At 41.7% G+C, this 27,906-nt stretch overlaps 1 protein-coding gene across 4 annotated transcripts in view; it reads left to right on the top strand.

Annotated features, from left to right (window-relative positions):
* The first annotated feature begins 9,336 nt into the window (after positions 1-9,336).
* The window catches only part of LOC146619643 (attractin-like protein 1), a 335,474-nt gene continuing 316,904 nt past the window's right edge, over positions 9,337-27,906 (top strand). For all 4 annotated transcript variants that reach the window (XM_085368997.1, XM_085368998.1, XM_085368994.1 and 1 more), the window contains exon 1: positions 9,337-9,906. In XM_085368997.1, coding sequence (XP_085225123.1) covers positions 9,662-9,906 — 245 coding nt within the window. In that variant the 5' untranslated portion in view covers positions 9,337-9,661. The remainder of the gene's footprint in view (positions 9,907-27,906) is intronic.

Below are 27,906 nucleotides of genomic sequence, written 5' to 3'. Positions count from 1 at the left end.
ATAGGACAATAAAAGAATTAAAACACTAACTAAAACTAATTCAAATAAGACCAAAATGCTTGGGTCATAGTGTGTTAAAAGCCAGGGCATAGAAATGTGTCTTTAGTAATGATTTAAATTGCTCAAGTGTTTGTGCAGATCTAATATTTAAGGGGAGACTATTCCAAAGTCTGGGACCTGCCACAGAGAAGGATCTATCACCACGGGATTTGAGATAAGTCCGTGGGATGGACAGCATTAGTTTTGAGCTAGACCTCATGGTTTTACCTGGAGCATAGGCAGAGAGGAGCTCAGACAGGTAAGAAGGGGCTCGGGCATTAAGTGACTTATTAAAAACAAAAAGTAAAAGTTTAAATTGGATCCTGTAGGAGAAAGGAAGCCAGTGTAAAGAAGCTAAAACTGGGGTTATATGCTCTCTCCGTTTGGTACCAGTTAGCAGGCGAGCAGCTGAATTTTGAAGACGATGGATGATGGCCTGATCTAGACCATAATACAATGAATTGCAGTAGTCTAATCTGCAAGTAAGGAAAAGGTGAATAACACACTCAAAGACGTTAGCTGGGAGGTATGGCTTTACCTTGGCTAGCTGTCTTAACTGAAAAAAGCAGGTGAGCAAAACATTGATGACATAGGGTGGCCATGCTTTGCACGAGGTATGATCAAAACGTCCAGGTCCATAAAAATATCTACTTAAATCTGGCCAGTCTTATCTTTAGAGCTCTCATTGTAAGTGATGTTATGTCTCTCTGAGTCTGTGTTGGATCTCCCCCATTGTGCCAGAAGACCAACTCTTCAACTTGTTTTTTATTTTTATTTTTGGGAAGTGGGTGAAGCTGAAGGGAGGAAGATCTGGGGTACAGCTGGTGAAAGAAGAATGTGCTGGTGTGACCCACTCCTCAGCTGTTGCAGCATGACCTGAATCTCATCACCAGCCGTGATCCTTTCACATGAAATTCAGGTCAGTTTGATACACTTGCTCTCTGCACAAGTTAGAAGTTTATGGTGAAATCGCTGAGCACACAGTATAACACTGGGATTTCCAGGCTTCTACCGTTCTACCTTTAAAAGCCGGAGAGCAGTCAAATGCTGGAAGTGGAAGCTAAATTGGCTAGTCATTCATATGTATATTAGGTCGTTACCTAGGAATTCTGGAGGGAGGGGAGTGGGGGTGAGTGATTGAGGGGGTGGGGGAGTGGAGTGTTTCAGTTTGCCATCTTAGGGAGAAATCAACACATGTCCTTTGTATGTCCTTTGTTGCTGACATTTATTGATGAAAACAGTACAAAAAACCAACCATTTGTACACATATTTACAAATAATGATAAAAAGTGAGTGAGTACATTTCAACATTTTCAGCAATCACTCACAATCCTGGCACTGCCACGGTATCTGTCGTCTGCATTTACCACATGTGTACCTGTAGCAGTGAACACATCGCACAGTGGCCTGATTTTTTTTGCATCTGTGTTTGACCTGACACGTGGCCCTTTTTCCAGGGCTCGGTGTGGAGGGTTGTGTCCGAAGCAACTGATCTTTTCTTGCCTTCTTCGCAGCTACATGAGAGCGAGCCAACTCCCTTGCAAGCTCCACCAGGAAGTCCACCCGTCTTTCCTTCGTCCCGGTGCATGCTTGATACAGCACATGTGCATTCAGTGCTGCCATGTCAATCATGTTATAAAACACGGCGACTGGCCAGCGCCGTGTTCCTTTGCGGACAGTGTACTCCCGAACCATCTGGTCCATCACATCCACGCCACACTTTGTTTTGTTGTAAAGGGTGACAGTGTTTGGCTTCCTTTTGGTAGTGTTATCAGTCTGAACCACGCTGTGCATGCTGCTAAGAATATAGACTGTCTTCTTCCGTTTGGCCGCATACGCCGTCAGCGTGGCAGCAGAGGTTGAAAACACCTAAGAAATAAGATAAATTGTTATTTCCATAGCCCTTTTACACACAATGAAACACATAAACATAGAACCACAAAAGACCTGCAACATACCTGAGTGGTGAATTCATTGCGATCTGTCTGTCTAGTGGATTGAGGAATTTCCCTGCGAATCTTGTTGACTGTGCCGAGGATGGTGGTTTTCCGTCCAAGAAGTTTTTGCGCAAGTGAAAGCGATGTGAAGAAATTGTCTGTGGTAACATTTCTGCCCTTGTCTAGGAATGGTTCCATCAGCCTCATTACTACATTTTCAGAAAGTCTCTCCCCAGTGGGACGATTGGGGTCCTTGCCAAGATATGGGAAGACATTGCAAATGTACTTGGATTTTAGGTCGCAGGCCACCCAAAACTTGATCCCAAACTTGTCCGGTTTACTTGCAATATACTGCAGGAAACAGCACCGAGTCTTTGATGGGAAAAGCTGTTCATCAACGGTGATATGTAGACCAGGGTTGTAGCACGTGATGCAGTTGGTGACAAATGATCCCCACACACTGGAAATTGCAGCGAACTTATCAGTCTTTGCTCGATCACTGCGGGTGGACTTGTCATCAAAGCGTAGGTGTTGCATGATGTCTTGGAAGCGGTTTCGTGCCATAGTTCCAATTATCTGTGGGTTTCCCAGGTTTGCTGACCAGCAGTCATTTACCGATGGAACACTGTCACCCTTTACAACAAAACAAAGTGTGGCGTGGATGTGATGGACCAGATGGTTCGGGAGTACACTGTCCGCAAAGGAACACGGCGCTGGCCAGTCGCCGTGTTTTATAACATGATTGACATGGCAGCACTGAATGCACATGTGCTGTATCAAGCATGCACCGGGACGAAGGAAAGACGGGTGGACTTCCTGGTGGAGCTTGCAAGGGAGTTGGCTCGCTCTCATGTAGCTGCGAAGAAAGCAAGAAAAGATCAGTTGCTTCGGACACAACCCTCCACACCGAGCCCTGGAAAAAGGGCCACGTGTCAGGTCAAACACAGATGCAAAAAAAATCAGGCCACTGTGCGATGTGTTCACTGCTACAGGTACACATGTGGTAAATGCAGACGACAGATACCGTGGCAGTGCCAGGATTGTGAGTGATTGCTGAAAATGTTGAAATGTACTCACTCACTTTTTATCATTATTTGTAAATATGTGTACAAATGGTTGGTTTTTTGTACTGTTTTCATCAATAAATTAGTATTTAGTATTTATTTATTTATTGTCATTGTCAAGAACAATGAAATTGCGTTTGGGGCTTCCATACAACCCAAAAAAAAAGAAGAAAATAATAAATACCCCTTAAAACCCAAGTGTACATATTTAACCCAGTGTGACTCCAATGCAATAAGACAATCCTTAGCAATAATGTTCGTAGAAATTCAGACAAAGACCTGAGAAACATGACAAAATACAACAATGCAACCCATTCAATATTATTGTACTGTGAGATATGATATCAGATATGATAGTTATCTATTTAAGAAAGAGGGGGGGGGGGGGGGGGGGGCAGGAGGGGGAAGAGAATAAAGATATGATGCACCAATGCAGACCAGTTCATTGCTATTAAGAAGTTGGATATGGTTATTGTCCGTGAGAGGGGGGCAGAGAGTTCAGGAGCCTCACAGCCTGTGGATACAGGCTGTTGGCCAGTCTGGATGTTCTGGCCTGTATAGACCTGTACCTTCTCCCTGAGGGCAGCAGATGGAAAAGGTGGCGCGCAGGGTGATGTTGGTCCCGCAGGATACTGTGCACCCTCCTCAGACAGCGAGTGGGGAAGATATTACTGATCTCTGGCAGACTTGTTCCAATAATTCTGCCAGCTTCTTTCACCACCCGCTGGAGTGCTTGCTGATCGGCCTTGGTGCAGCTGGGGAACCACACTAGAAATCCATACGTCAGAACGCTGCTGATGGCACAGTTGTAGAAGTTCAACATCAGAGATCTGGGAATGTGTGTGCTCCGCAGTCTCCTCAGGTAGTAGAGGCGCTGTTGGGCCTTCCGTACAACTGAGGTGATATGGTTGCCCCAGGACAGGTCCTCGGTCACAGTTACCCCCAAGAATTTAAAACTGCTCACCCTCTCCACCGCCTCACTGCCAATGAAGAGAGGCAGATGGTTGTTATGACCCCTCTTCCGGAAATCTACAATGATCTCCTTGGTCTTTTTGGTGTTTAAGACCAAGTTATTGTCGTGGCACCATGACTCTAGTTGTTGCACCTCTGTCCTATAGTTTGTCTCATCATTGTTGGATATAAGTCCGAGCACTGTAGTGTCATCTGCAAACTTAACAATGAGATTGGACGCGCAGGAGGAAATACAGTCATGGGTGAAGAGAGTGTATAGCAGAGGGCTCAGAACACACCCCTGAGGGGCACCGGTGTTGACCACAAGGGTGGAAGAGGTGTTCTTACCCACTCTGACACTCTGTCTACGGTTAGTGAGGAAGTCCACAATCCAGTTGCACAGAGAGGAGTTAAGTCCCAGTTGGTGGAGTTTGGGACGGAGTTTGTATGGCCGGATGGTATTAAAAGCCGAGCTGTAGTCTACAAAGAGGAGCCGTGCATAGGTGTTCCTGTGTTCCAAGTGCTTCAGTAATGTGTGCAGCACTGTGGCGATCGCATCCTCGGTTGACCGGTTCTCCCTGTATGCAAACTGGTGCGAGTCCAGGGATGGTGGAAAAGCAGCTCTGATGTGTTTAATGACCAGTCTCTCCAGGCATTTGGCGGGAATGGGGGTGAGTGCCACAGGTCTGAAATCGTTCAGACATGTGACATTTGACTGTTTTGGGATGGGAACGATGGTTGCTGCTTTGAAACAGGATGGTACCAGTGAACAGGACAACGAGGTGTTATATATAGAGGTGAAGACGTCCGCCAGGTCCGCAGCACAGTCTTTTAGCACCCGGCCCAGCACTCCATCCGGCCCGGCCGCCTTCCTGGTGTTAATGCTCCGGAACACACGCCTCAGCTCATGAGTGCTCAGGACCGGAGCAGGGTCGGTTGAGGGGAGAGGGGACAGGACAGGGTCGGTGTTCTCCCTGTCAAAACGGGCATAAAAGAGATTTAGATCCTCAGCCAGAGTAGAACTGTCGGCTGAGGGTGATGGTGTTCTTCTTTTGTAGTCCGTGATAGCCCTGATGCCCTCCCAGACCTGCCTTGGGTTTGTGTTGTTCTCAAACCTGGCCTCGATACGCCTCCTGTGCTGCTGCTTGGCAGTCTTGATGCCTCTTCTCAGGTTGGCCCTGGCAGCACTGTATGCCTCCTGGTCCCCGGATTTGAAAGCGTTGTTCCTTGTTCGAATAAGTTGTTGAACTCCGTGTGTCATCCAGGGTGGATTATTAGGGAACACACGGAATCGTTTCCAAGTTGTTACATTGTCCACACAGAAACAGATGTAGTCCAAGACAGTGGAGGTGTAACTGTCCAATGCGACACGATTGTCAGTGTCCTGCACCTTGAATACATCCCAGTCTGTGCAGTGGAAACAGTCCTGAAGCATCGGAATAGCGTCCTGCGGCCATGTTCTCACGGTTTTGGTTGTAATCCCAGTGCTCTTGATCTTTTGTGTGTATATTGGGTGTAGCAGAAGGGAGAGATGGTCTGACAGACCCAGGTGGGGATAAGCCTGGGCTCTGTACGCATTCGCCATGTTGGTGTACACCTGGTCCAACGTTCTATCTCCTCTGGTAGCACACTTCACATTACGGTGGAAATTGTGAAGTACAGATTTCAGGTCCGCGTGGTTAAAATCCCCAGCCGCAATAAAGACACTGTCCGGGTGTGCTACCAGGCTGTTATTGATGCTGCTGCTCAATTGTGCTAACGCTAGCTTAGCATTAGCATCTGGTGGAATGTAAACAGCGCAGATGTAAACGGCAGAAAATTCCCGAGGGAGATAGAATGGACGGCACTTTAACACCAACAGTTCTACCTCTGTACTGCACAGTCTTTCCGTTACCGTGACGTTCGTGCACTAAAGGTTGTTAATATAGATGCACAGCCCCCCGCCAGTCTTCTTACCCGAGTCCGCAGACCTGTCGGCTCGATAGGCGGTGCGGCCTGCTAGATCGATAGCCGCATCGGGAATGGCGCTGTCCAGCCAGGTTTCAGTGAAAATCATGCACGAACAGTTATTAAAAGTCCGTCGAGTGGCGATCTGCAGTCGTATTTCATCCAGTTTGTAACGGATTGAACGGGCGTTGGAGAGGAATATGATCGGGAGTGGTGGTTTAAACGGACTAGTCTTTAGCCGTGCCCACAGGCCTCCCCGCTTGCCTCTCTTCTGCCTCCGCTCGCAACGTCTCCTCCTGCGGCTTGCTGTTGCGGGTAGCCCCGGGGGTTGCTTAACGATCTCCGGGGGGATGAGATACTCGGATGTTAGTTGAAGATCTCCACGGCTTAGTTGTAGTAGATCATCTCTGTTGTATTGAAGTAACCCCAGACTGTGTGAAATAATACACAGTACCACCAAAAGTGTAGGAGCTCCGGGCCGCTGCGTCTGTGCGCGCCGCCATCTTAAATTACATTAGTCAGCTACAAAGGACATGTGTTGATTTCTCCCTAAGATGGCAAACTGAAACACTCCACTCCCCCACCCCCTCAATCACTCACCCCCACTCCTGCTGCTCTCCGGCTTTTAAAGGTAGAAACGCAAAATGATGACTCCGCGGGGGTCTAAGGTAGAAAACCAAAATGACTGCTCTCCGGGGGTCTAAGTGATAAGTGGTCACAAAGGGACTTCTCTGCTAAAAACAGCTGAGAGAAGCTGTCTGTACATGCCTGAACAGACTTTGAACTGAATTACAGCCAAATTTTAATCAGGCAGGGTTTTTGACGTTTATTAACCTGCTGGTAAAATCTATATTCTCCACTAATTATTAAGAGTCATTTATGACCGTTTACGAGCTCTGTAGATGTTCCTGTTCCATCATCTGCTGACTGCTAACTTTGCCTGACTGTTTGTTTTGCAGGAAGGACAGTGTGCAGTGGATTTATCAGAGCTTGTATTATTAAATAGTTACATATTCCTGCTGAAAACAGCTTTTTGGTGAGGGCAGTGAGATCGAACCTTGCAGCAAATAAGCTGTAAACCCCAAAACTGCAAGATCAAAGATACTCACAAAGCTGCACAGTTAGTAATAATTTGGAGTCCTTTTTTGTATTACACACCTGAACACAGAATACCCTTAGCTTTTATGTATTAGTATAATTTAGCCAATAAATGCATTTTTGGCAAATTTTGTCCGTGCCTTTTTGTAGCTGGGGAAGACATTTGGATACAAATAACTCACTGCAGTGTTGAGACTCACCTTGTTAAACACCAGGTGTCTACACACATATGTAACTGCTGTAACCAATATCTCAAGTTGAAACAGTGTTATTCTCTTCATCACACTGTGGCAGAGTAATATCTTGCTTTAGATGTTTCGGTTTGAGGATTATCGTCTTTTGGCTTGCTGCATGGTTTTTCTGAGCCCTCGGGGAACGCAGATGCAAATCTTGGCTTTGTTTTTTTTTTTTTTTTTTTTTTTTTTTTTCAAGTGGCTTTGTTTTTCAAAAGCACCGCGTGGCTCTAAAGAACATCTTTGTGTCTTTAAAGCCTTCAGAGTGAGATGGAGTTATAAATCAGGCAGACAGTTTGGGGAATTAGGCCTCCGTTGTGTCAGTCCGGTTTTAATGTTGCTGTCATATCTGTCTTTGAATCGACTCAGATGCATCCAAATGTGTCCAACCAATGCACCGAGAGCTTAGGTGGAAAGAAAGAGGTTAGTTTCTTATTTGAAAGCATCTTTTCTCAGCTGTAGATATTTTGCACTTTAAATCAACACTGATTGATCTCTGAAATAAAAGGACAGACTGTAGGATTACACATCTTTTACTGTTTCCAGCTGGTTTTGAAATGTACGATACATAGATAATAACTATTTGAGTAATAAAGTGTACCAGTGATTGCTAGAATGAATTCGGTGGGGGTTGTTATGCTGTCTCCAATTTGTCTCGGGGCAATTGTTCTAGAAAAAATTACCATTTTGCTGCAGTTTTATTAGCGATCATTCCCCGCGGTTACCCTTTCTCATGATAAGTTTCTGTGAAGGCGCGAGTGTGTGCGTGCGTGAAAAACTTCTGTCGAAAATGAGTAACAAAATTGGATTTTGACATTATGGTTGAATTTACTCAGCCTTGAAAAACTAAACAGCCAGTGTTGGATTTTGCTGAAAAGAATTAAGAGCTTCTTTGAGTAACCAGAAAATTAGCTATTTTTTTCATCAAAGACACAAGAAATAATAGAAAGACAATCATATGGATAACAGACTTTCAGCCTCACTGGGTAATTCTGTGGGTAATAACGTGTCCTTTACAAGGCATGCATTTTGTTTTGACATAAGCAGCACACATATACAGTGTGCATGAATATCCTTGGTGGCCTAATTACTGGATATCAAGGTCATTCTGCATGATGTCCAGGGCCAAAAAGGTCCACATTCACAACACTTCTTCTAGATTTGCTGGGGGAATATCAGGAGACAGCTGGCGGTCAGGAAAATGCAGAAAGATGGTGGGTTTTCCCTGTTTTCCTCCAAAACATGTGCAGTTTTTGTTTTACTGGCGAAGTTTGCTGTAGTTGCAGATAGCCAAAGATTTCAGTGATCAGTGACACTGAAAAAAAGCTACAAGAATTAAGTTTCTAAATGGAAGAAAGAAAAATAATTAAAATAAATGTAAAGGAACCCCTATACCCGATTACTTACAGTACAGCACATGGTGCATTATTTTTGACTTGGAAATACAATAACTCTCTCTCTCCACCCTCTCTCTCGCTATCTCTGTATAGATTTAGGTAAGGAAAGTAGTGTAGGTATGCATGCCATCGGGATAATTATTGTAAAAGGAAAATATTTCTACTGTGCGCAAAATGTCTTTCTTCATTCTTCCTTCTTTCATTGTTCGTCTCGAACATGCGCTTCAGGTGTAGAAACGCGCTGAGATAGTCGGTGTTGCAGACGAATGTCACCGGCTTTGTCTCTGCTGCATGCCGTTTAAAGGGAACTGCCCCTTTAACCGCGTGGCCGTACTGCTCATGCTCGGGGCTTTGTGCTGGAGTTTCCCCCTGTCAGAAACTAGCTGTGTGGACTGAAGAGCGAGAGCAGCAGGCAGGAGAAAGAAGCAGAAGAAGCGACGATCCGGGGGGAGCTGCGGCTGTCGCATCCTCGGAGGAGGACAAACCCGGGCAGAGGGGAGGGCGCGTCTTTGTCTGGGAACACATCCAGCAGGAGAGAAGCGCACGGTCGTCTGAGCTCCGTGGTTTGATTTTATCTCCTGGATTACAGCTTTTCCCCGCTGAGAGAGCATCATCCGGTCACGATCGCTTGTATTCATTGGAAACTGCACACTGGAAGTTATCTGGAAGAGTTGCTTGGACGCGCGTAAGGGGGCTTTCGATGTGAAAGTGGATGAATACGAGAGGAAATGCGTTCACGGGCTTTTTTAACGTCGGAGCAGTTTCCATCAAAGTTTCACCTCTTTGTCCCGTCCCGCAGCTTCTCTCGTGCAGCTCGGCATGTTCTGACAGCGTAACTGCTGTTTTCCTGCGCCTTTCCCACAGGCGTCACAGGTAAGCTGCTTGAGCCAAGTGACACCTCAGCTCATGACAACACATCACCTCACAGCCTAACGTGACGGCTCGCTTTCTCTCAGCTTGCAGCCTCCGAAAAAACAAGTCTACCCGCGTCCATCATGGTCCTTGTTAGCGGGACACGTCTGCTCACCTGGACCAGGTCTTCACAGAGCAGGTCCCGGGAAGTGTTGAAAATATACCTGGGAATACTGATGATGCTTCATCTCGTGGTCCACGCGGAAGCCTCCTCGGTGTCCAAGTCTTGTGATAAAAGCTGTTTTTCAGGGAAGTGTATTAACGGGACCTGCGTGTGTGACCACGGCTGGGTCGGGGATCAGTGCCAGCACTGTCAGGGAAGATTCAAGTAAGTTGGTCGACAGCTTGCGTGAATTTACAGTTCAAATCGTACCTGTTGTACTGTTTCTCATATCACTGTTGTGGTGATCAAAGGCCAAAACATGCAGGGTCTAAACTCTGCTAATGGTTACTACATCTTCTTTTCTTTGTAATATTAGTTAACTAATCTCACTCTTCGGGGATTAAGTGTAAAATGTTCACCTGCGTTTAAACCCAAGCACTGTGGATGATACTTGGCTCTATTGTCAGAGTGTATGAGGGTAAATTAATGCCACAGCAAAACAAAGACTGAGCACCCTGATATTATGCATTCATATTTTATGTAAAAAATTGGTAGAAGTTGGTAGACAGGAATATTAAATGTAATCTACAATAGTAAGTCATGGTTATGCATGAGTGTAATGTACTGCACAGCTTTGTTTGGTTTGGTTGGCTACATGAGTGTAAACATATTTCTAAAAGGAGGACATTAAGTTTTAAAGCCCAGAAATCAGACTGGTCACTGCTTTAGAGCTGCTGGCACGAGTCTCATACAGCTGGCATCAACCAAGTGATTCAGTGATGCCTTGCCTGTGATGTTTTCTGAGACAAATTTGATTTGGTTGCAAAGCTGAATTTTGAGTGAGTTTGAGTAGTAAGTGAAAAAGTAAGAAGCGACCATACTTCTTGAGAAAACTTAAAGCTGACTTAAGACGTTAAGTTCTGATTAACGTCTCCAGAGAGTCTGAACGGGTTCTGCTAAAATATTTATAAAGACACAAGCCTGACCCGAAAAAAAGGAAGAGAAGAAAAGAATAGGCATTGTTTTGTAGAAGCACTAATTAGTACAAACCACTGTCACCTGCTCAGCCACAGGCAGGAGAAGATGGTACAACCACAGAATACAGTGCTAGTGTGTACTCTAGAAAGGATTGCAGCAACAGTTAAGTTTAATAATACATCCGAGTGGGGACATACGTGTCTGCGTGCATGTGTGCAAAAAGACAGTATGCAATAATTTCAAATATGGTTCATACGGACCACATGTTTTTTTTTTTGTGTCACTTGCCCAGAACTGGCACCAGAGTAGGTCCCTGGTACACCTGTCTCAGCGGGCTGACTTGATCATTTGATCTCTTCATCTTCATACATGTTCTGAATTGTTCTTAGTCTGGTTTCATTGGGAAACCGTTACAGGAGAAAAGGTGGAGATTCAGAGAGGGTAAAGAAATTCCAGCCCCACAACTCATTCAGTATTATATATAGATATGAAAACATCCCTTCTGAGAAGTTTAGGTGTAGAAACATAATCTGTACCACTGTATTTCATAGCACATTATCTTTTAATGCATTAACGATGTAGTAGTAGACTGCAACTGATTTTTTTTTATTTTAATCTTTTGATCTTATGCTGCATCTATGTTCAGCAAAAAGTTTTTAAAGGTACAGGCAATGGCACATGCATATTTTGTCATTAAAATCCCTTTTAGTATTGCACGTAATGAAACCTCTAATAAGTGGAGCCAAGTGAAGAATGACACTTGGAAGGGAAATTACACAGCAAAGAGCAGATACTGGGGGGAAAAGTCAGTCCACCCACTGCCTGTTCAACTGGTTTATTCCCTCTTGACTTTTATAGCAATATGGAAGCCCCACATCACATATGCATGATGATAAAAGTGAAACATTTTATATGAAAACAATGTGTTTGCTGTTCATAAAAGCACACTAGTATAGTCACTGATGTCTAGGTCAGGTTAGGCAGGAATTGCTCTGCAAAATGCTTCCAGCTACAGAACATTATTCTGATAAGCCTTCCTGGGGAGTTTGTGTACGTGACAAAGAGGCAACTTAATCAAATGTTAGATTAAAAGTCTTCTATAAAGGAGGTGTTTCATGCTTGACTTAGAAAAACTGCTTTAGGTATCATAAAAAAACAAACAAACTTGGAACAGATATCCCCCTCTCTCTGCCTGGAGAGCAGCTTAAATGGTCAGATCCCCTCTCCCTCCTTGCTCTGTGGCAATATTCACCCCTCATATCGTCCTGAAGGAACAAGCATACCTTGTCACGGTCACCTGCAGCCTGCTCTGTTGAGTATGGATGAAGAAATGGCAGGATATCAGTCTGGTATTTTCTCTCTAGAGGACAGTATCGATTCCTCAATCAATACGAATGTTGCAAGAGCACTGGGCAAGACAAAACTGCAGGGATGAGCTTTTCTTCTTAGCGTCCGCTTGATATCATTCACTAATACAGAGTGCTTCTTATATACAAGCAATGGGAAATGATGGGAGTGCTCGATTAAAAAGGTAGAACAGCTGTGCCATCAAATTGCCCAATGAAGTGAAAGCGTATCATTGATGATAGTTCTGAGCTATCAGTCTACAGCATGTTTAACCCTTACATGACCACTTTACAAGTATACAACTAATAAGGGCTTGCTAAGCAGAGGCTTACGGTGTCAGGAGGTCCCTGCAGCAGATTGCATCTGTTTGGACTGTTTACATTTCTTGTTTGAATGTTTATCAGCTTGCTACAAAGGTCACTAAAAGACAAGAAAGGGACTCAAATGAGTACAGAGAGACTGACATGACCATAAAGAAAGAAATAATGATTGTAGAGAGACACGAGCTCACTACAAAAGGGTGCAAAAAAGCAAATAGATGAAAATAATAAATGACCACAAAGAGATAGTAAAAACGATACAAAGAAAAGACAGCTAAAGTGACCACCAACAAAGAGAACAGTTTACAAAAAAAGAGCAAACACAAATAGCATAAATTGGGATTTTCAGGCAATAAAGACACAGATGAAAATGGCCCACCCGCTATATCCTAAATGACCGTAGACCACAGGGAGACCTAAATAACCACAAGGAAAGACAGATTTATCGCACGGAGATCCTAACTCATGAAAAATATGAAAGAAATGCAAAGAGATGAAAATGATGGATGTTTTTTTTCATTAGGAAGAAGCCGTGAAGCGAGACTTTTAAACACGGCACGTCTTAAATGAAGGTGGTGGCATTAACCGATAAACACACTGAAGATGGTGATTTAATGGCATAGGAGGTCGTTACATATAATGGGGACACAACTATGTGGGAAGTGACATGCGGGGAAAAATTGCCTGCATCTCGGGCTTTATACGGCATTTATTCTACTGCCAAGTGGCGATTAAAAAGTGCCTACTGTGGCTCTCTTTATCCTGTTGCAGGTATGGGCTTAATTAGAGTTGCTTCGCATGACTGACAGTTCAAAAATAATCCTTATCTATGTTTGACCCTAAGTTCATCCACTGTATGAAACAAGCTGTTCTTTGCTCCTTTCCCACTCTCTTTTAGTCAACTTTGGCTGCCCCTTGCAAACAAAGTTTAAATGGCAGGTGAATAGCTTACAGTCAGTGATATAACCACATTAGGGATATCCTCTCTCACTGATCTTATACAGAGGCTAGAGTAGAATAAAAATTGTCTGAACACTGAGCTCAGACATTTGGCATCAACTTGCACATATCCTAAAATAATTATATGAAACTTCAGCCATGTTTGATAGAAGCATCCACCAGTGTAGCAGGTTATGCATGACAGAAAACAGGAGAGAACAAAATAAGATCCTTTCATGATACACATCTGATGTCAGAAAAGGATTAAAATGACCATGAAGTCTTGATGTTACTGGAGCGGTGGGGGAGTGGGGTACATTTACAGGCCTATGCCTGGGCGCCACTGACTCAGGCTGCTCAAGATGTGACTGTTGAGTGACCTTTGACAACAAGTTTCTAAACATAATAATCTTCCCATCCTACTTGTATTAATGTCTAAAATAAAAGTGGATGGATGGATTTCAAAACCTTCCTTTGACCACTAGAAGCAAGCCTCATTGTCATGCACTGTAATTAGCCCTGTGTATATATTTTACACATTGTACCTTAAAAATGGACCGATCCAGCACAATGGAACCTACTGTTTAGACTGTAGCTATTTTGTTCTGTGTGTTTTTTGGAGTCAGAAGTATTTAAAGGATGGAGTGCTAATTGGAGTGGAGTGCAGCAAATGCTGCATCTGTAAAGCATATGGGTGCATATGGGTACACCTGCCAATTAGTGGGAAATAACAGATAATTAGTATCCCAGAGTTTCACTCTGAGACTGGAGCACAGACGTCATATTGTCACATACTTCCAAGGGATCCAGTTTAGTTATGGAGATGAAGTCTAGCAGACAGCTACATACTTGCCAGGACTCTAACTTTAAACCTCACCAGTATCCAAATGAAAGAGTTTAGTTCTTATGAATAGGGAAAAATGTATCAGGGTGTAAAAATGTTTATTTCAACAGTTATTTTAACATGGAAAAATAACTATTGAAACATTTTAACGTGGGAATCTATGGAAATTTAAAGTGGCTATTTGAGGAACTGCAGTTTTCAGTATTTCGACATTATCTTCATTTTCCAGCCTTGGAGGTTTTGCATGGAAATATAAAAAGATACCTTAAAAAAAGACTTCTAATTTTAATTTGTAAAGTGAAAATGTGTCTTTATGTTAAAGTTTTCATTTCTAAATCATCTAATAAGGGAGCAGAAAGACACTGGAGGTTGCTTCTTGGTATTATGAACAAGCTGTTGATAAGTTTCCTTGTAAACTACCTGTATTACAGGAATGCTCTCTCCAAACAGCTGTATTATCTAATGAAATTCACTGTTTCATCAGCTGCATCTAATAGTGAGGACAGACTGAAGGGATCTGTGCTGGTCTGCTTTGAAAATGCTCTATAAAGCTAAAGCTTTACTGGCCATTGGATTGCAGTTGGATGAGACACACACACACACACACACACACACACACACACACACACACACACACACACACACACTGTGCCACATAGATAGATCCAATAAAGGAGAAATAGGGAGACAGCTCTGCTTGTCTATTGATTTAAGGCATATGTGTTCTGTTTGGTCTTATTGGTTCACAGTATCACTCTTTGTTTTCAAAAGGTATTTTCTCTCTTTATTTTTTTCTGCTCTCCTGTTGTTTTTCTTTTGATACAAACTAGATAGCATCTTTTTCCCCACCTACAGCACACAAAAGCATACTTAAAGAAGTCATCAGCCATCAAAACGCTTAACTTTAAAATCCAATTTTCTTTGATGAAATGGTTTTTATAACATTTCACAGCACTACAGTTTCCAGTATATTTTAAGTTTGTGAAGCTTTATAACATCTTTAAACACATTGTGTTTTCTTTTGTGTTGGTTTGCAGTAATCTATTTCTGTCAGAGCTTTCTATCACAGTGAAAGAACTCATCAAAGATCTATCCAAGTCAACATGGTAAAATTGTTGGCCAATCCTTAAGCTCTTATTTTGAAAGTTCAGTTCAAAGTTCACTAACAACCTAATAGGTCCAGTCGCCACCCTCTAGTAATTTCCTACAGCTTGATCAGATTGCTCTTCTTGTGGTTCTCAGTGACATTCTGCTGTCTTGAATCTGTGATCTTCATGTCGTACTCATTCTTGTTCTGCTCTGGAGATCGGCTGTAAACTGGAGGGTGACTCAAAACACAACCCACAATAGTTGGAGAGCTGGTGCTACTACACTGAGTTCAAAGAGGCACCCAAGCAGAATGGGGAAATACTGCTCAGCTGCTCTCCAAGGTAAAAGAAACTATGTTTAACATCCATTTTCACAAGTGCTGGATCTAAGGTGTAGTGGTTTAGAAATGTTTGCCTTACATTAAAAAAAGATTCCTGGTTTGAGACCCAAACCAGCCTCTGAGGGTCACAAGCTAGTGCACTCCCAGTGTCTCTCCCAAGCCTGGGTAAACTGGAGGGTTGGGGCAAGCAGGGTATTTGGCATAAATGGTTACAGTCCCCATTGGGAAATAAAGCCACAGCTGAAAGTACTTATCTTTCACAAGTTGTCCTTGTGTCCTTCTGTTAAACTGAAACATACTCTTTCTTTTTATTTCTGTGTTGGCCTGTATCTACTGTTCGGTGTGGGTATTGCTATTTATGTATTTACTTGGTTGACATCAGCTGCAGGACTGCATGCTTGCCTTGTACTATCCCTCCTCCCCACGCTCCTGCTGGACTGTGTACACCTTGCCTTGCATATCAGTTTATGTTAGCTGCTCTCTTGCACTTGCTCACTTTCTCTTTTATGCACTCTTGAAGCTCAGCTGGGGAAGCGTTGACACACTGTCCTCTAACATATTTGGTAATTAATTAACAAAATTATTTTTTACAGAGGTAGCAGATCCCTGGTCAGACACTGGTAACGATCACACTACAGACAGACTCCTACGGTGCATGATTTGCTTAACTGTGCAGTTATCACACTAGTTGAACAAACTGATCTTTGGGGGACAACTGTGCCCAGAAACATTATAGAAATCGCTAAAGAACTACAAAATAGTCTCTTCTAGTAAATGCAGAGGTCGTCATCCTCCTTATGTTAACTTTGGAAGCACTTCGTGTAGTTTAGCACCAAACCTCAATATCTCCATAACTTCAAATAAAGTATAAGAATAAAGGTTAGCAGACCCATCCATCCACACCAGGAAACTCTTGCTTACGTTAACACAGTTCAGAAAAGTAGCCCTACAAACAAACAACCACATTGTATTCGATAATACCATAGTTTTGAAAACAACTTAAATTTCGGTGATGAAAGCCGAGTGTACGATGTCCAAATCAAGCGCTTTGCTTGTGTATTCATCTTTCATAGCTCCTGTCAGCAACCTTTCTATTGGAAACATTTGAAAAACAACCCATGCTTATTTTTGTAATGTTTTCAGCACTGTTCAAATGGCAAATTGAAGAGTCTCCTTAAGTCAAGTGCACAATCAGTATGAGTAAATCATAAATCACAAAGGAGAACTATGCAGCAATGAAAGAGTACTCTCAATAGAAGGATTTCTTCAAACTAAATATGTTACCTGTTTGTCCTCAATTAACCTCATGGTTAGAAGGAAGAGGCGGTGAAACACTTGTAGACCTGCGTAACAGTGGCATCTGGCAGTTTCACCAGCAAACTGTCTGATGCAGCACATCAAAGTAAATCTTCTTGCCCAAGGTTTTGCTAGAATAAACTGCTGCATTAATCTTGCTTTGTCTCTTGAAAGTTAAGTGAAAAATGAATTCACACTGATCAAACATTTTCAAGCCATTATCTCCCAACAGAGATGTAACAGGGAGGTCTGAAAGGAGATGCTGATGGTACTAATTGATAGAGAGGAGGGGAAAAAAACATAATGCTGCTGCTGTTGAGCCAGATGGAGCGAACTCAGTCAGTTTATCAGGCTTGGTGTGATAAGTACAGCATGCTTCGCTCCAAATTTAGACAGCAGCCGATCAGATGACAATACAATATTGCAGTTATATTTAGTGAAAATATACATGCAGAAAATGCTATTTTTATTTCTATAAAAATGATTATAGCTTTAGATTAAAACCCTCCACTTCATGTCTGATTTAATCTGTCAACTAATACTGTGAGCGCAGTTTTGATATTATAGTGGCACCAAAATCCTATTACGTGATGCTGGAGTCCATTATGGTCCCCGTTCAGCTCTGCACATCACATCTGTGTGCAGCAGTATGAATATCATGAATATCATTTCCCTTGTTGGTTTAGAAGTTTGGCCTAACAGAGTTAAATCCATAGAAGTGATAAATGAGAATTTAAATCATGATCATGGGAATTTGTTCAGTCTGGACATGACATGAAATCTTGTTGCCAAGTCGGAACAACGTAGGATCTGTTGCCAAAAATAACTGTTAACTGTTTGAAGATACTTTACCTTCTAATAAGTTGATGACTCATTCTTCTGTATAGAGTAAATTGGATTCAGGACACATCCATTGCAAAAGTAAAATATGTACCTTAGCAAAAAACAGTCTTTTATTTAATATGAATTAATCAGCAAACATTGACCTATACTAACTTTGAAAATAAATCTCCACCACAGTAGAAAAGCTGAAAAATTAAGGGATTCTACATACCATATGTAGAAATGTGTCCACCACTCATGGGGTGGTTGTAGCTCAGGCGGTAGAGCGGGTCTTCCACTGATTGGAAGGTTGGTGGTTCGATTCCTGGCTTCCCCCTAGTCTGCGTGCCAAATATCCTTGGGCAATATACTAACCCCTTGTTGCTCTCCGATGCATCCATCGGAGTGTAAATGTGTGACTGTTAGATAGACAGAACAGATTAGAAAAAGTGATTGAGTGAATGAATTAGTTGTATAAAGAGCTTTGAGTGCTCAGAGTAGAAAAGTGCTATATAAGACCTAGTCCATTTACTATTTACTTATATTGGGAGATAAAAAAAAATGAGATAAATGTAGCCACTATCATGTGACTTATTATTTTGTGATTTTAAAATTATGAACATTATTGTTATTTTTATTATTATTATTATTAGTAGTAGTGGTAGTAGTAGTAATTGGTATCAGAGCAATCATCTTGAGTTATTAGCTAATGCTAGCTTGGCTAGCAAGGTGTATCCATGGACTGATGACGTAGCTCGAGTACTGACTCCTTCTTGGTCTGTCAGTACAGCTGAGTGCAGAAAAGTCATTGCTGTAAAACCACAAATGTGGTTGAGAGTTCCAGTTTATAAAATTAGCTGAGGTGATGCCTGGCAGACAGTTAGTGGCTAAAGCTACTCATGACAGGAACTGTCTACCATTCAAAAGCAGCCTTATCCTTATTAACTCTTTTTCACCCAAGTATCAGACAGACTGCCTGGACCTATGTTGTAATTTTGGCTGTAAAATTTCAAGATAATTCTCATCTTTTCTGAACCATTTCAGTTTTCTCTCTAGCCCAAAACGGTTGAGGAGTTATGGAAATATAAGCACACATGGTAACATCTATGCCCAGCTGATTCCTCTGTCTGTGTGTTAAGTGAGCAGTACCTTTTGAATGGTTTGTGCTATTGTAATACAACAACTATCCTTATAAAGCACGTCTCTTTTCTTCTCTTCTTTCTGAAACCATTTGCGTTTCTCTGTAGCACAAACGGTAACAGAGTTACGGTCGTTAAAAAGTGCCCGTAAAATTGGCCCACTGTCAGGCTGATGGTAAAAAGAGTTAATGTTTCATGTCTTAAAACAACTGAAGTGGCTTTTTATGATTAATACCATAAAAGGAAAAAAAAATCTACCAGTTATCAGCTGTTACTAGGAAGGAAGAAATGAGCCTTTAGAGAACAAAAAAAGGTTTCCTACCAGACTGTAACCATGTTAATTTGTGCTTTAATGGGAGTCTGTTGTAATTGACTTACTTTTCGAAACAACCCCAAGTGGCTATTACTGTGTTTTGTTTTGTTTTTTCTTGGTATTTTAGGTACATCTTTTTTAGGCCATGAGGTTGTGGAGCTTGAGTCTAATCCAGATTGTTGTAGATTGTGAAATAGAACAGCACGGCTTATTTGAGCTGCAGTGTAGAGAATGCAGAGCTACATTATTTATGGCCAGTTTAACCATTATCACACAAGACGCCTCTATATGAGGATCAGGATTTAACTGTTAAAAACTAAAACAAATGCCCCTTTTAAATAAATTTGTAGAGAAGTTGTAGAAATTTTAATGTCTTAAAAAATGCCAGCAACACGATGTTTTAAGTGCATTAAAAATATTTTGGAGACTAAAATTCCCAATCAGGTATCATCATCTCACTTAAAATAACAGTATCTATTGTATTTATAATACCGTGCCTGTATAGTTATTGTTTTCTGTAAATTAAGTATATTAAAAATATGTCATATTACATTTTCTTGAATATCCTGAAAGTGATAAAATGAACACTGTGGCTTGAAGTTTAACACTTTATTTTATAGTTTGGTAAGTACCGAAATATTCAACTTAAAAAAAAAAACCCACACACACACACAAAAAATAAACAACAAAAGAAAAAGTAAAAATGTTCTATAACTACCAGTAGCTGGCAAGAATTTCAGTTCAAGAAAACTCCAAAATATTTATTGCAGTTACATCTCAATCCTGCCAGTCTCGCTTTATCAGAGCATTTATACCTGCCATCAGATTTTCTGTTTTTTGTTTTGTTGTAAGCCTCTTTAGTGAATTTGACCTGAGGATGAACGTTATCGAGAACACAAAGTATAATATAAGAAAACATTTTGATTGCCTTAGGAGATGCTTTTGATTACAATCAGTGTCTTATTCTTAAAAAAAAAAATCTTAAAACACACTCATCATGTTTACAGTAAATTATAGCCACAAATATGCATAAATAGTCACAGTCGCAAAGGGAGTTCCAAATATAAATCCTGCTGGGAGAATGGAGCCATTCAAGGATAAAACAACCACACAAGTGTTTTAGTGAGAGACGTGCAGAGTGGAGACAGAATAGAGTGCTTTTTTTGCCATCAGAGTCATCATCTGCTGACATGGGCTTCAGTCCATGTGTGTATGTGTGTGATTACGTGTGTTTAAGCCTCTGGCAGTGTGGCGTAATGATGACACAGCTCGTCTACTGAAGATGCCACCGTTCTGTGCAGAGCTGTGGTTTGTTTGTGAGTGTGTGTTTTTGTTGGTGTGTGTCTATGACAAACCGTGCGTGGGAGGGAGGAGCATCACACTGCCATCTGTCCAGTGGGAGTTAATCCTGCTATGATGAGAGAGCGCAAGGGCATAACACACGCATGCACACACGCACGCGCAGCCGGATTGGCAGGTGTGTTACATGAATAATGTCCCCCATGTGGTCCTCCCTGAGGCCGTAGCAGTTTCTCAGAGATGAAGGTCCGTATTTATGACATCACAATAACAATGGAACAGTGGGCTCCACTAATACTCCATCTATAGATCCGACAGGACTAATTTAGGTTATTTTCAAGTAATTTTCCATCATTTGAAGAAGTTAACATCAGTCATCTACAGCAACCACATTAAAACAAGTAACGTGAATGTCACTGATCCAGGCATGTGCACCCCATTTAAGCATATGGGCTAGGCACATATGATTGGAGAGAAATTATAAGGCCCAATCATATCATTTCCTCTCTGTCACCTTGTTTTCAGTCCTGATTTAGTTACATGCAACTCCACATCATTAACTGTCCTTCTATTAAAAGTGAGTTTTTTTTCCTTCTGAGTGTTGTCAGTCTCTGCTATCAGGTTACTGTAATAATTTAGGATGTTTACCTTTCAGTATAAGGGGGTGTGAGGTGACTGTTGTTGTACATTGGTGCTTTATTAATGAAACTGAATAGAAATGAACATGCCTTCATGAAGGCATAACACTGCCTTCTGTAATGCCACACTGCAAAATCTGCTCAGTGTGTCAACACATGAAAAAGAGCCGAAGGTACCGACCCCGATTCTCCAATCTTAAGATGTTAGACTAATTAAAACTCCACAAAATGCTATGAAATCAGCCTGATCTCTGGAGACACCGCCCCATAGAACAAGGTGGGAAGTCACTCAAACTGGCCAGAAGGAAGTGACTCCTCTGGTTGGAAAAAGAAGTATGATTGTTGGACTCTATAGTTAGCTTAATTTAAGACCTCAGTAAACACCCGATGACTTTATAGTCTGAATCTATTATTTTATTTTATACAACATGTTGTAAATTTTTGTTTTCATATCTCAAGGTCTTGTTTATGAGTGTGGGAACAGCAGAGTGGGAGATTGACAGAAAGATTGGTGTGGCATCTGCAGTGTTATGGACCATATACTCGTCTGTTATAGTGAAGAAAGAATTGAGCATGAAGGTCAAGTCATTGATTTACTGGTCAACCTACCAACCCAGTTAAGGTGGTTGCATCTGACTAGGATGCCTCCTGGATCCTTTCCTGATGAGTTTCTTTCTTTCTTTCTTTCTTTTTAAATTTGTATCCTTCTTGGAGGAAGCTACAGGGTAGAAATGCTGGAGAGATTCCATATCTTAGCTGGCTTGGGTACAAACTGGTGACCTCCCAGAAGAGTAGATTCAGTCATTAGGGAGACGGAAATCTGGGCACATCTGCTTAGACTGCTGTCCTTAGACTTGGTCGAATATAGAGACATAAACCTGGATGTGCTTTAGGATGAGAAAACCTTTTGACTGACATGTTTTTTCACTGCATGAGCATGCAACATTCCTCTGTTTCATAGTCAGGGTCACATTTGGTTTCAAAATTGGTGGAGACAGTTATCCAACTTAGGACAGCAAGACCCCGCTATGCAAGGGAAGACCTCAGGTGATAATATCTGTCTTTCACCTACAGATTTTGCCCTACTACAAAACCCATTTTTGTGACTGTACAATGTGAAGTCAGTTACTTGTGGTTGTGAATTAATATATGCTACAATTCAGTGATTTCCTGTGGTTGGTATATTTGTAACTTGAACATCTTTGTAGTTTGGTCAATAGTCAGCTAAAACAAACAACAAGATCTGGTAAGATCCTCACTCTAAGCGTAATTTATGTTCCTTAGAATGTGTCTGTCTCAGTACATCTTACCGTTCACACAGCAAGCAACGAGGGTTTTCATCCACATCAGACATGCTCACACTCAGTGCTTCAGAATTCCATCTATGTGTTGCTGGAAGTGGATGACATTTGCATCTGCTAAATGTTGATTGGTTAACACTTGTTTCTACTTCATCTCTTTGTATGTTCTAACTTGCTGATACAGCACAAGCAACAGCAGCCCACAGACTGGTTGTATCATATACTTTGTGCATTGCCTCCATTGACAACAGAGCTCTTAGCAGATAGATGGGTCATCCTCAGATTGGCAGCAAACTGCGAATGTGCTACCCTCACTAAACGGCAAGTTACACTTTAATAAAGGTGTTGACAGATTTAAAAGTAGTATGATAGTAAAATAGTTATCTCATGTGTAACCCAAAGGCCATATTTCCTCTAAGATGCAGTATGAAAATGATTTTGCAAATAAGACTCTTTTTTTTTTTTTAAAATTCAGTCCAATTAAAAAGAGGACAGCATAATAGAAACTTGAACTCATCAGCAGCAATGGTAGTAGAGCAAACATACTCAGCCTTTAGCTTCTTAGGCATTCGTAATGGCAAAATTTAGTGTCCTCATTGGGTAATTGGACAGAATGTTCATAGAAGTGACTTCTGGTGGAGTTTAAATCAGCTGATTTTCAGTGACATTTGAATTTGAATTTGATCAGTACTCATGGATAGCTTGCTGGATTTCCAGACGGTCTTTACTCCTGGCTTTCTGCTGCATTAGAGCTGAAAAGACATGTAAACAACTCACCCCAATCTTTATTTGTCATCTCAAGACATGTTTGTCACAAATATGTAGAACCTGGTGCGCTGTCTGTTCATTCATCTGTCACTTTCAAGTTCTTCCAGTGACAGGAAAAATTGATATAGCTTGCTGTTTAGCTGATAATTGATGTCATGGTCCCGGGACTTCTACCTGGTGTTTTGTGTTTTCCTGTATTTTTGTCATTTGCTGTTATTATGTTTTAGGTCCACTGCTTATTCTAAGGGTTCCTAGGTTATTCTGTTTAGATGTCATTTATTAGATTTCCCCTCGTGTCCTTACCCCCTGTGTCTCTGTCTCCCTCCGTGTATCGGTCAGTTTCCATGCCTCGTTTCTCCTCCTTGTGTTTTATTCCATGGTTTCCCAGCTCGTTTGGTCTGTGGTCTTCCCGTGTTCTCTCACTCCCTCCTGTCTGCGTCTGTGTGTACTTCCTGTTTTACTTTGATAGTCTCCCGTCAGTATACGTCGTGTTGTTTGCTCCTGCCCTGTCTTGTTATGATTATCAGTGTCAGCTGTGTTCCCATGTCCCTCGTTATCCTTCTGTGTATTTATGTCTGCGTCTCCCTCAGTTCCGTGTTGCATCCTCCCTCTTGGCTGTGTTTTTTTTCTCGTGCGCCTCCCCGTGTGATTAGTTTAGTAATTTCCCGGTTTAGTTTTGTATTGTTTGTATCGCCTTTTCCTCCGTTTCAGCAAATAAAGCTGATCTTTATTTGGTGAGTTTGCGCTTGGGTCCAATTCCTGCCTGCACACAGCTAGTTCATGAGAAATTGAATCAAAAATGGTAAATATCTAAGACTGACACCATATGTCTGGTCAGCTACTTTCTGTTAATGTGTGGGGAAACATCAACATTTTGTGTAAAAATTAGACTCTTAACAGATAATTGTCACTTTTTCCTCTGTCAACTAGAAGTCTTGTAGGCAACATTCAAACTGCAGTCCTGGGTGCACAGTTCAGGTTTATTGCTAACACACAAAGACTGTAGAAAACTGTTATACAGTCAGTGGTAACACCTGATACTTTTTCTCTAGGTGTTCACATTTTTGTTTTTTAAAATAAAGCCACAGTATTTAATTCCAGCGTGCACTGGTCACAGGCCTGAAAGCCGTCACATGAGTAATGCTATTGTACAGGAAAAAACACTGAGGCCACAGAAACCAACATTTACAGTTTTAGAGACGAGTCATTAGAAGATGCCATTAAAGCCAGTAAACTTGCATGGATGATAAAGACATAAAATTATGGCTTTTCTATGGAGTGGTGTTTCTGGCTGCTAGAGCACAAACAAGTAAACTAATTGAGAGCTAAAAATAAAAGTGGTTTAGACTGAGTGTGTGATGCAAAAAGAAAAATGAGATCTGCATCTGAATTAGGATGATACACGGAAGTGGACAAAGTTAGATCTGAAAAGATTAGATATGATGTGATTTGTGCTGCTATTACTGTAATCATTTTTTAATAAAAGGAAGAGGCACCAGGAATCATGAGGCGTACCGTGCTGCTGCCGGAGTCTCTGTTTACGATCTCTGTGAGACCACTGCTGGTTTCCATGAGTCAGTTTTGTGTCATACTCTTTGCTGAATGGTCAACAGAGTTTGATTTGGGAAACAAAACATGTTCCTCTAAAGTCAGGAGCAGATTTTCCTACACGTATACCAACCAACTGTGTCTGTTACGCATCTAATAAGTACATACATACAGATTATAATGTTTCTGCGCAAGATTTATTATTGTGGGAAGCAGTCACATGAATTTATGACATAAGCTTGATTGTGTCCATCTTGAATTTTTACTGAAATACGACCAAGAACAGCTTTATTCCCCTGCTGAAACCCTTAGAAATAAATGGTGTGTGTATGTACGGTATGTGTCGTGTGTGTAGTTGCTTTAGAAATGCACACAGTGTGTTGATGATCCTGCGGGTCTCTGCTGACTCTGAAGTTATATCCTGGCGGGGTGCATCTCTTTGGATTCAGACCTCTGTGTCCTTTCTGTTTTTTTTTTTTCTTCACTCTACCTGTTTTCATCTCCCCTTTAGTGCTCTCATTTTTGTCCAAGCAGACAGACAGACAGACAGACACACACACACACACACACACACACACACACACACACACACACACACACACACACACACACACACACACACACACACACGGCCATGTTTTCCATCCATGCCTTGAGAAAAAAAAAGTCAGTTTCTCTTTTTTCTAACAATCTGTTAGTTCTCACAAATGATTTCATCACTAAAGCATGTGCTAGCTCTGCTTTCCTGTTTTCTGTTTTTGTATCCATCTGTGTGTGTTTGTGTGTGTTTGCACGTGGTGGGTGGTTGTGTTTACAGTGAGAGCTGGGCCTCCGTTATTTGTCTCCATGTTTGGTGTTTGCCCATGTTTGCTTGTAACTCCCAGTCCTCTTCGATTTTATTTTCTTTCTTCTATCACTGGCATGATTCTCAGGCAGTGCTCTCCAGACAGGAGTGTACGTTTATGAGCGAGAAAGAGGGAACATTTGTGAGAAGGACAATGTGATAAGAAGTCGTAAACGTATGTATCTGCTGAGAAATGCATGCTCTGCCTGAGGGGGAACAGTTGTCTTCTTGTGGCCTGTCACTTTGTGCAAGGTGGTCAGGACTTCATGTTCTTTCTCAGGTACTCGGGATAACCAGGTATTATTATTTTACTTGGCTTTAAAAAAGACAAAAAACAAAATAATGTTATAATAAAAACACCCATTTACAAATTTTTAAAGACTGTAGTCGATAACCACGTTTCTCTCTTCTCTATAGGACGTTATCAGAAGTGTGTATTCTGATGGTGGTCTTACCTAAAGCTAAATCTTAATACATCCAAGATGAAGGGACATTTGTTTAACCGGGTCTTATCAGTTCTGATCCCAGATTGTGTTTTAACTTTAATGCCATTTGGGATCAGATCAAACCCTTGTTGGTCAGTTTTGTGTTGGCGCACTACTCCAGGTAATTATGAGCAGAAATTGCTTCTAGAAAGTCAAAACATCAAATTACATTCCATTATAATATCTGCCAGATGATTTTGAAAAAGGTGACTTGCAATAGTTCAGCTTCTGTGTCAGTGGTACTCAGGCTTTTTCTGGCGTGTACCCCTACAGAAGACAAAGTTCAAAAAAGTTCAAAACTAATTTTAGTGAAATAAAGGTTATCACGACAGCATGAGCAATCTTCATTCATGCTATTTTTTTAAGCCTTGCACTCCAAACCCCATTTGCCACTGCGAGCCAGTCCCACAATTGTTGAGCATTTCAAAACAGCCTCACACCTGAATGATCAGTATGTAGATTTACAGCTATCAAAACAAAAATGTCTGCAGATTTGATGGTTGATGGTTAATTATTGTTTTATTTGTTACTGTTTTTCTATTTCTATTGCTTTTGTGTTTTTAGTCTTATGAATGTAAAATGCTTTGCTAGGTGTAGAATAACCTCACAGTCTAAGTTAAAGTTAACCAATATGATAAAACACACACACACACACACACACACACACACACACACACACACACACACACACACACACACACCCCTATCATCTACTGTACAGCCAATTTAGAATCATCCATTAACTTCAAATGCAATACATACTACAAATGTACACAATTACAGTATACTGCAACACACTGTTGCATGCAGTAGTAGACAGAAAACAAGCATCATTTCCAGTGGAGAATCCCAAACACTTCTCACTTTGTTTTCCAGAGTAAACTCATTGTTGATCCTAAACCTGTTTTCCTCCACAAAGCACATCCAGTAGCTTTCCGTTATTGACAGGAGGAAGTGAGGACAGGTCCAAATCAGTTCAGCTCCCGAGAACCAACAGCAAAAGTTTTTTGTTTAACATTTTTATAGCTTTAATAAAAACTGTTGTGCTCAAGCTATTAGGGAACCTTGTTCAGTGATTAGACAAACTAACCTCGGCGCAATGTTTAAATTCATTTGTTTGTTTTTGTGCAGCGGTGTGTTGAAGTGTATTCAGGACTAAGCAGGCATGTTAAGGGCGTGCCGTGGGGCTTGTGTGCACATGAGTACATGCATGCAGAGTATTGGAAGCCAACCAACAATAAAAGAAAGAGGCTGACAACATGGGATTGTCAAGGCTCGGCTGTGTGGCAGGCAGGAGGAGGACCCAAAATGCAAAACTCACACACACGGGGATGAACTCAGAAAGCAGCTTTATTGCTGACCAAAGATAATAGGAGATACAAAACTAAACTGGGAAAAACTAACATAAAGCTCACCAGGAAACACGGGGGAATCACACACAGCATGAGGGACGACGTCACGCTGAACAGAGGGAGACACAGACAGAAATACACAGAGGGTTAACGAGGAAAGTGGGAACACACGGGGAACACAGGTGACACTGATAATCATAACGAGACAGGGCGGGGTGAACTGAACATGACATGTACGGGCGTGAGAGTCACAAGGTAAACAGGAAGTGCACAGAGGTTCAGACAGGAGGAGAGAGAGCACGGGGAAAACACAGACATAACGGGCTGGGGAAACATGAAACAACCACAAAGGGAGACGAGGGCTCATAAATACATAGAGGGCACACAGGGGGAAGAGAGAGCACGGGGAGAACTTAGACATAATGGGCAGGGGAAGCATGGAATAAAACATAAGGAGAGACGAGGGCTCACAGATACACAGAGGGGCACACAGGGGGTAAAAGCCATGAAGGGAAAACACTTAGGGAACAACACAACAGGGCAACTCAGAAAACATGGCCTAA

The sequence above is a fragment of the Diplotaxodon limnothrissa genome, linkage group LG13, assembly GCF_057381915.1.
Source record: "Diplotaxodon limnothrissa isolate DT_005_m linkage group LG13, D_limnothrissa_male_GT1.1, whole genome shotgun sequence".
Taxonomy (NCBI): Eukaryota; Metazoa; Chordata; class Actinopteri; order Cichliformes; family Cichlidae; genus Diplotaxodon; species Diplotaxodon limnothrissa.
The sequence above is the reverse complement of the archived record's forward strand: the minus strand, read 5'-3'. Positions and strand labels throughout refer to the sequence as shown.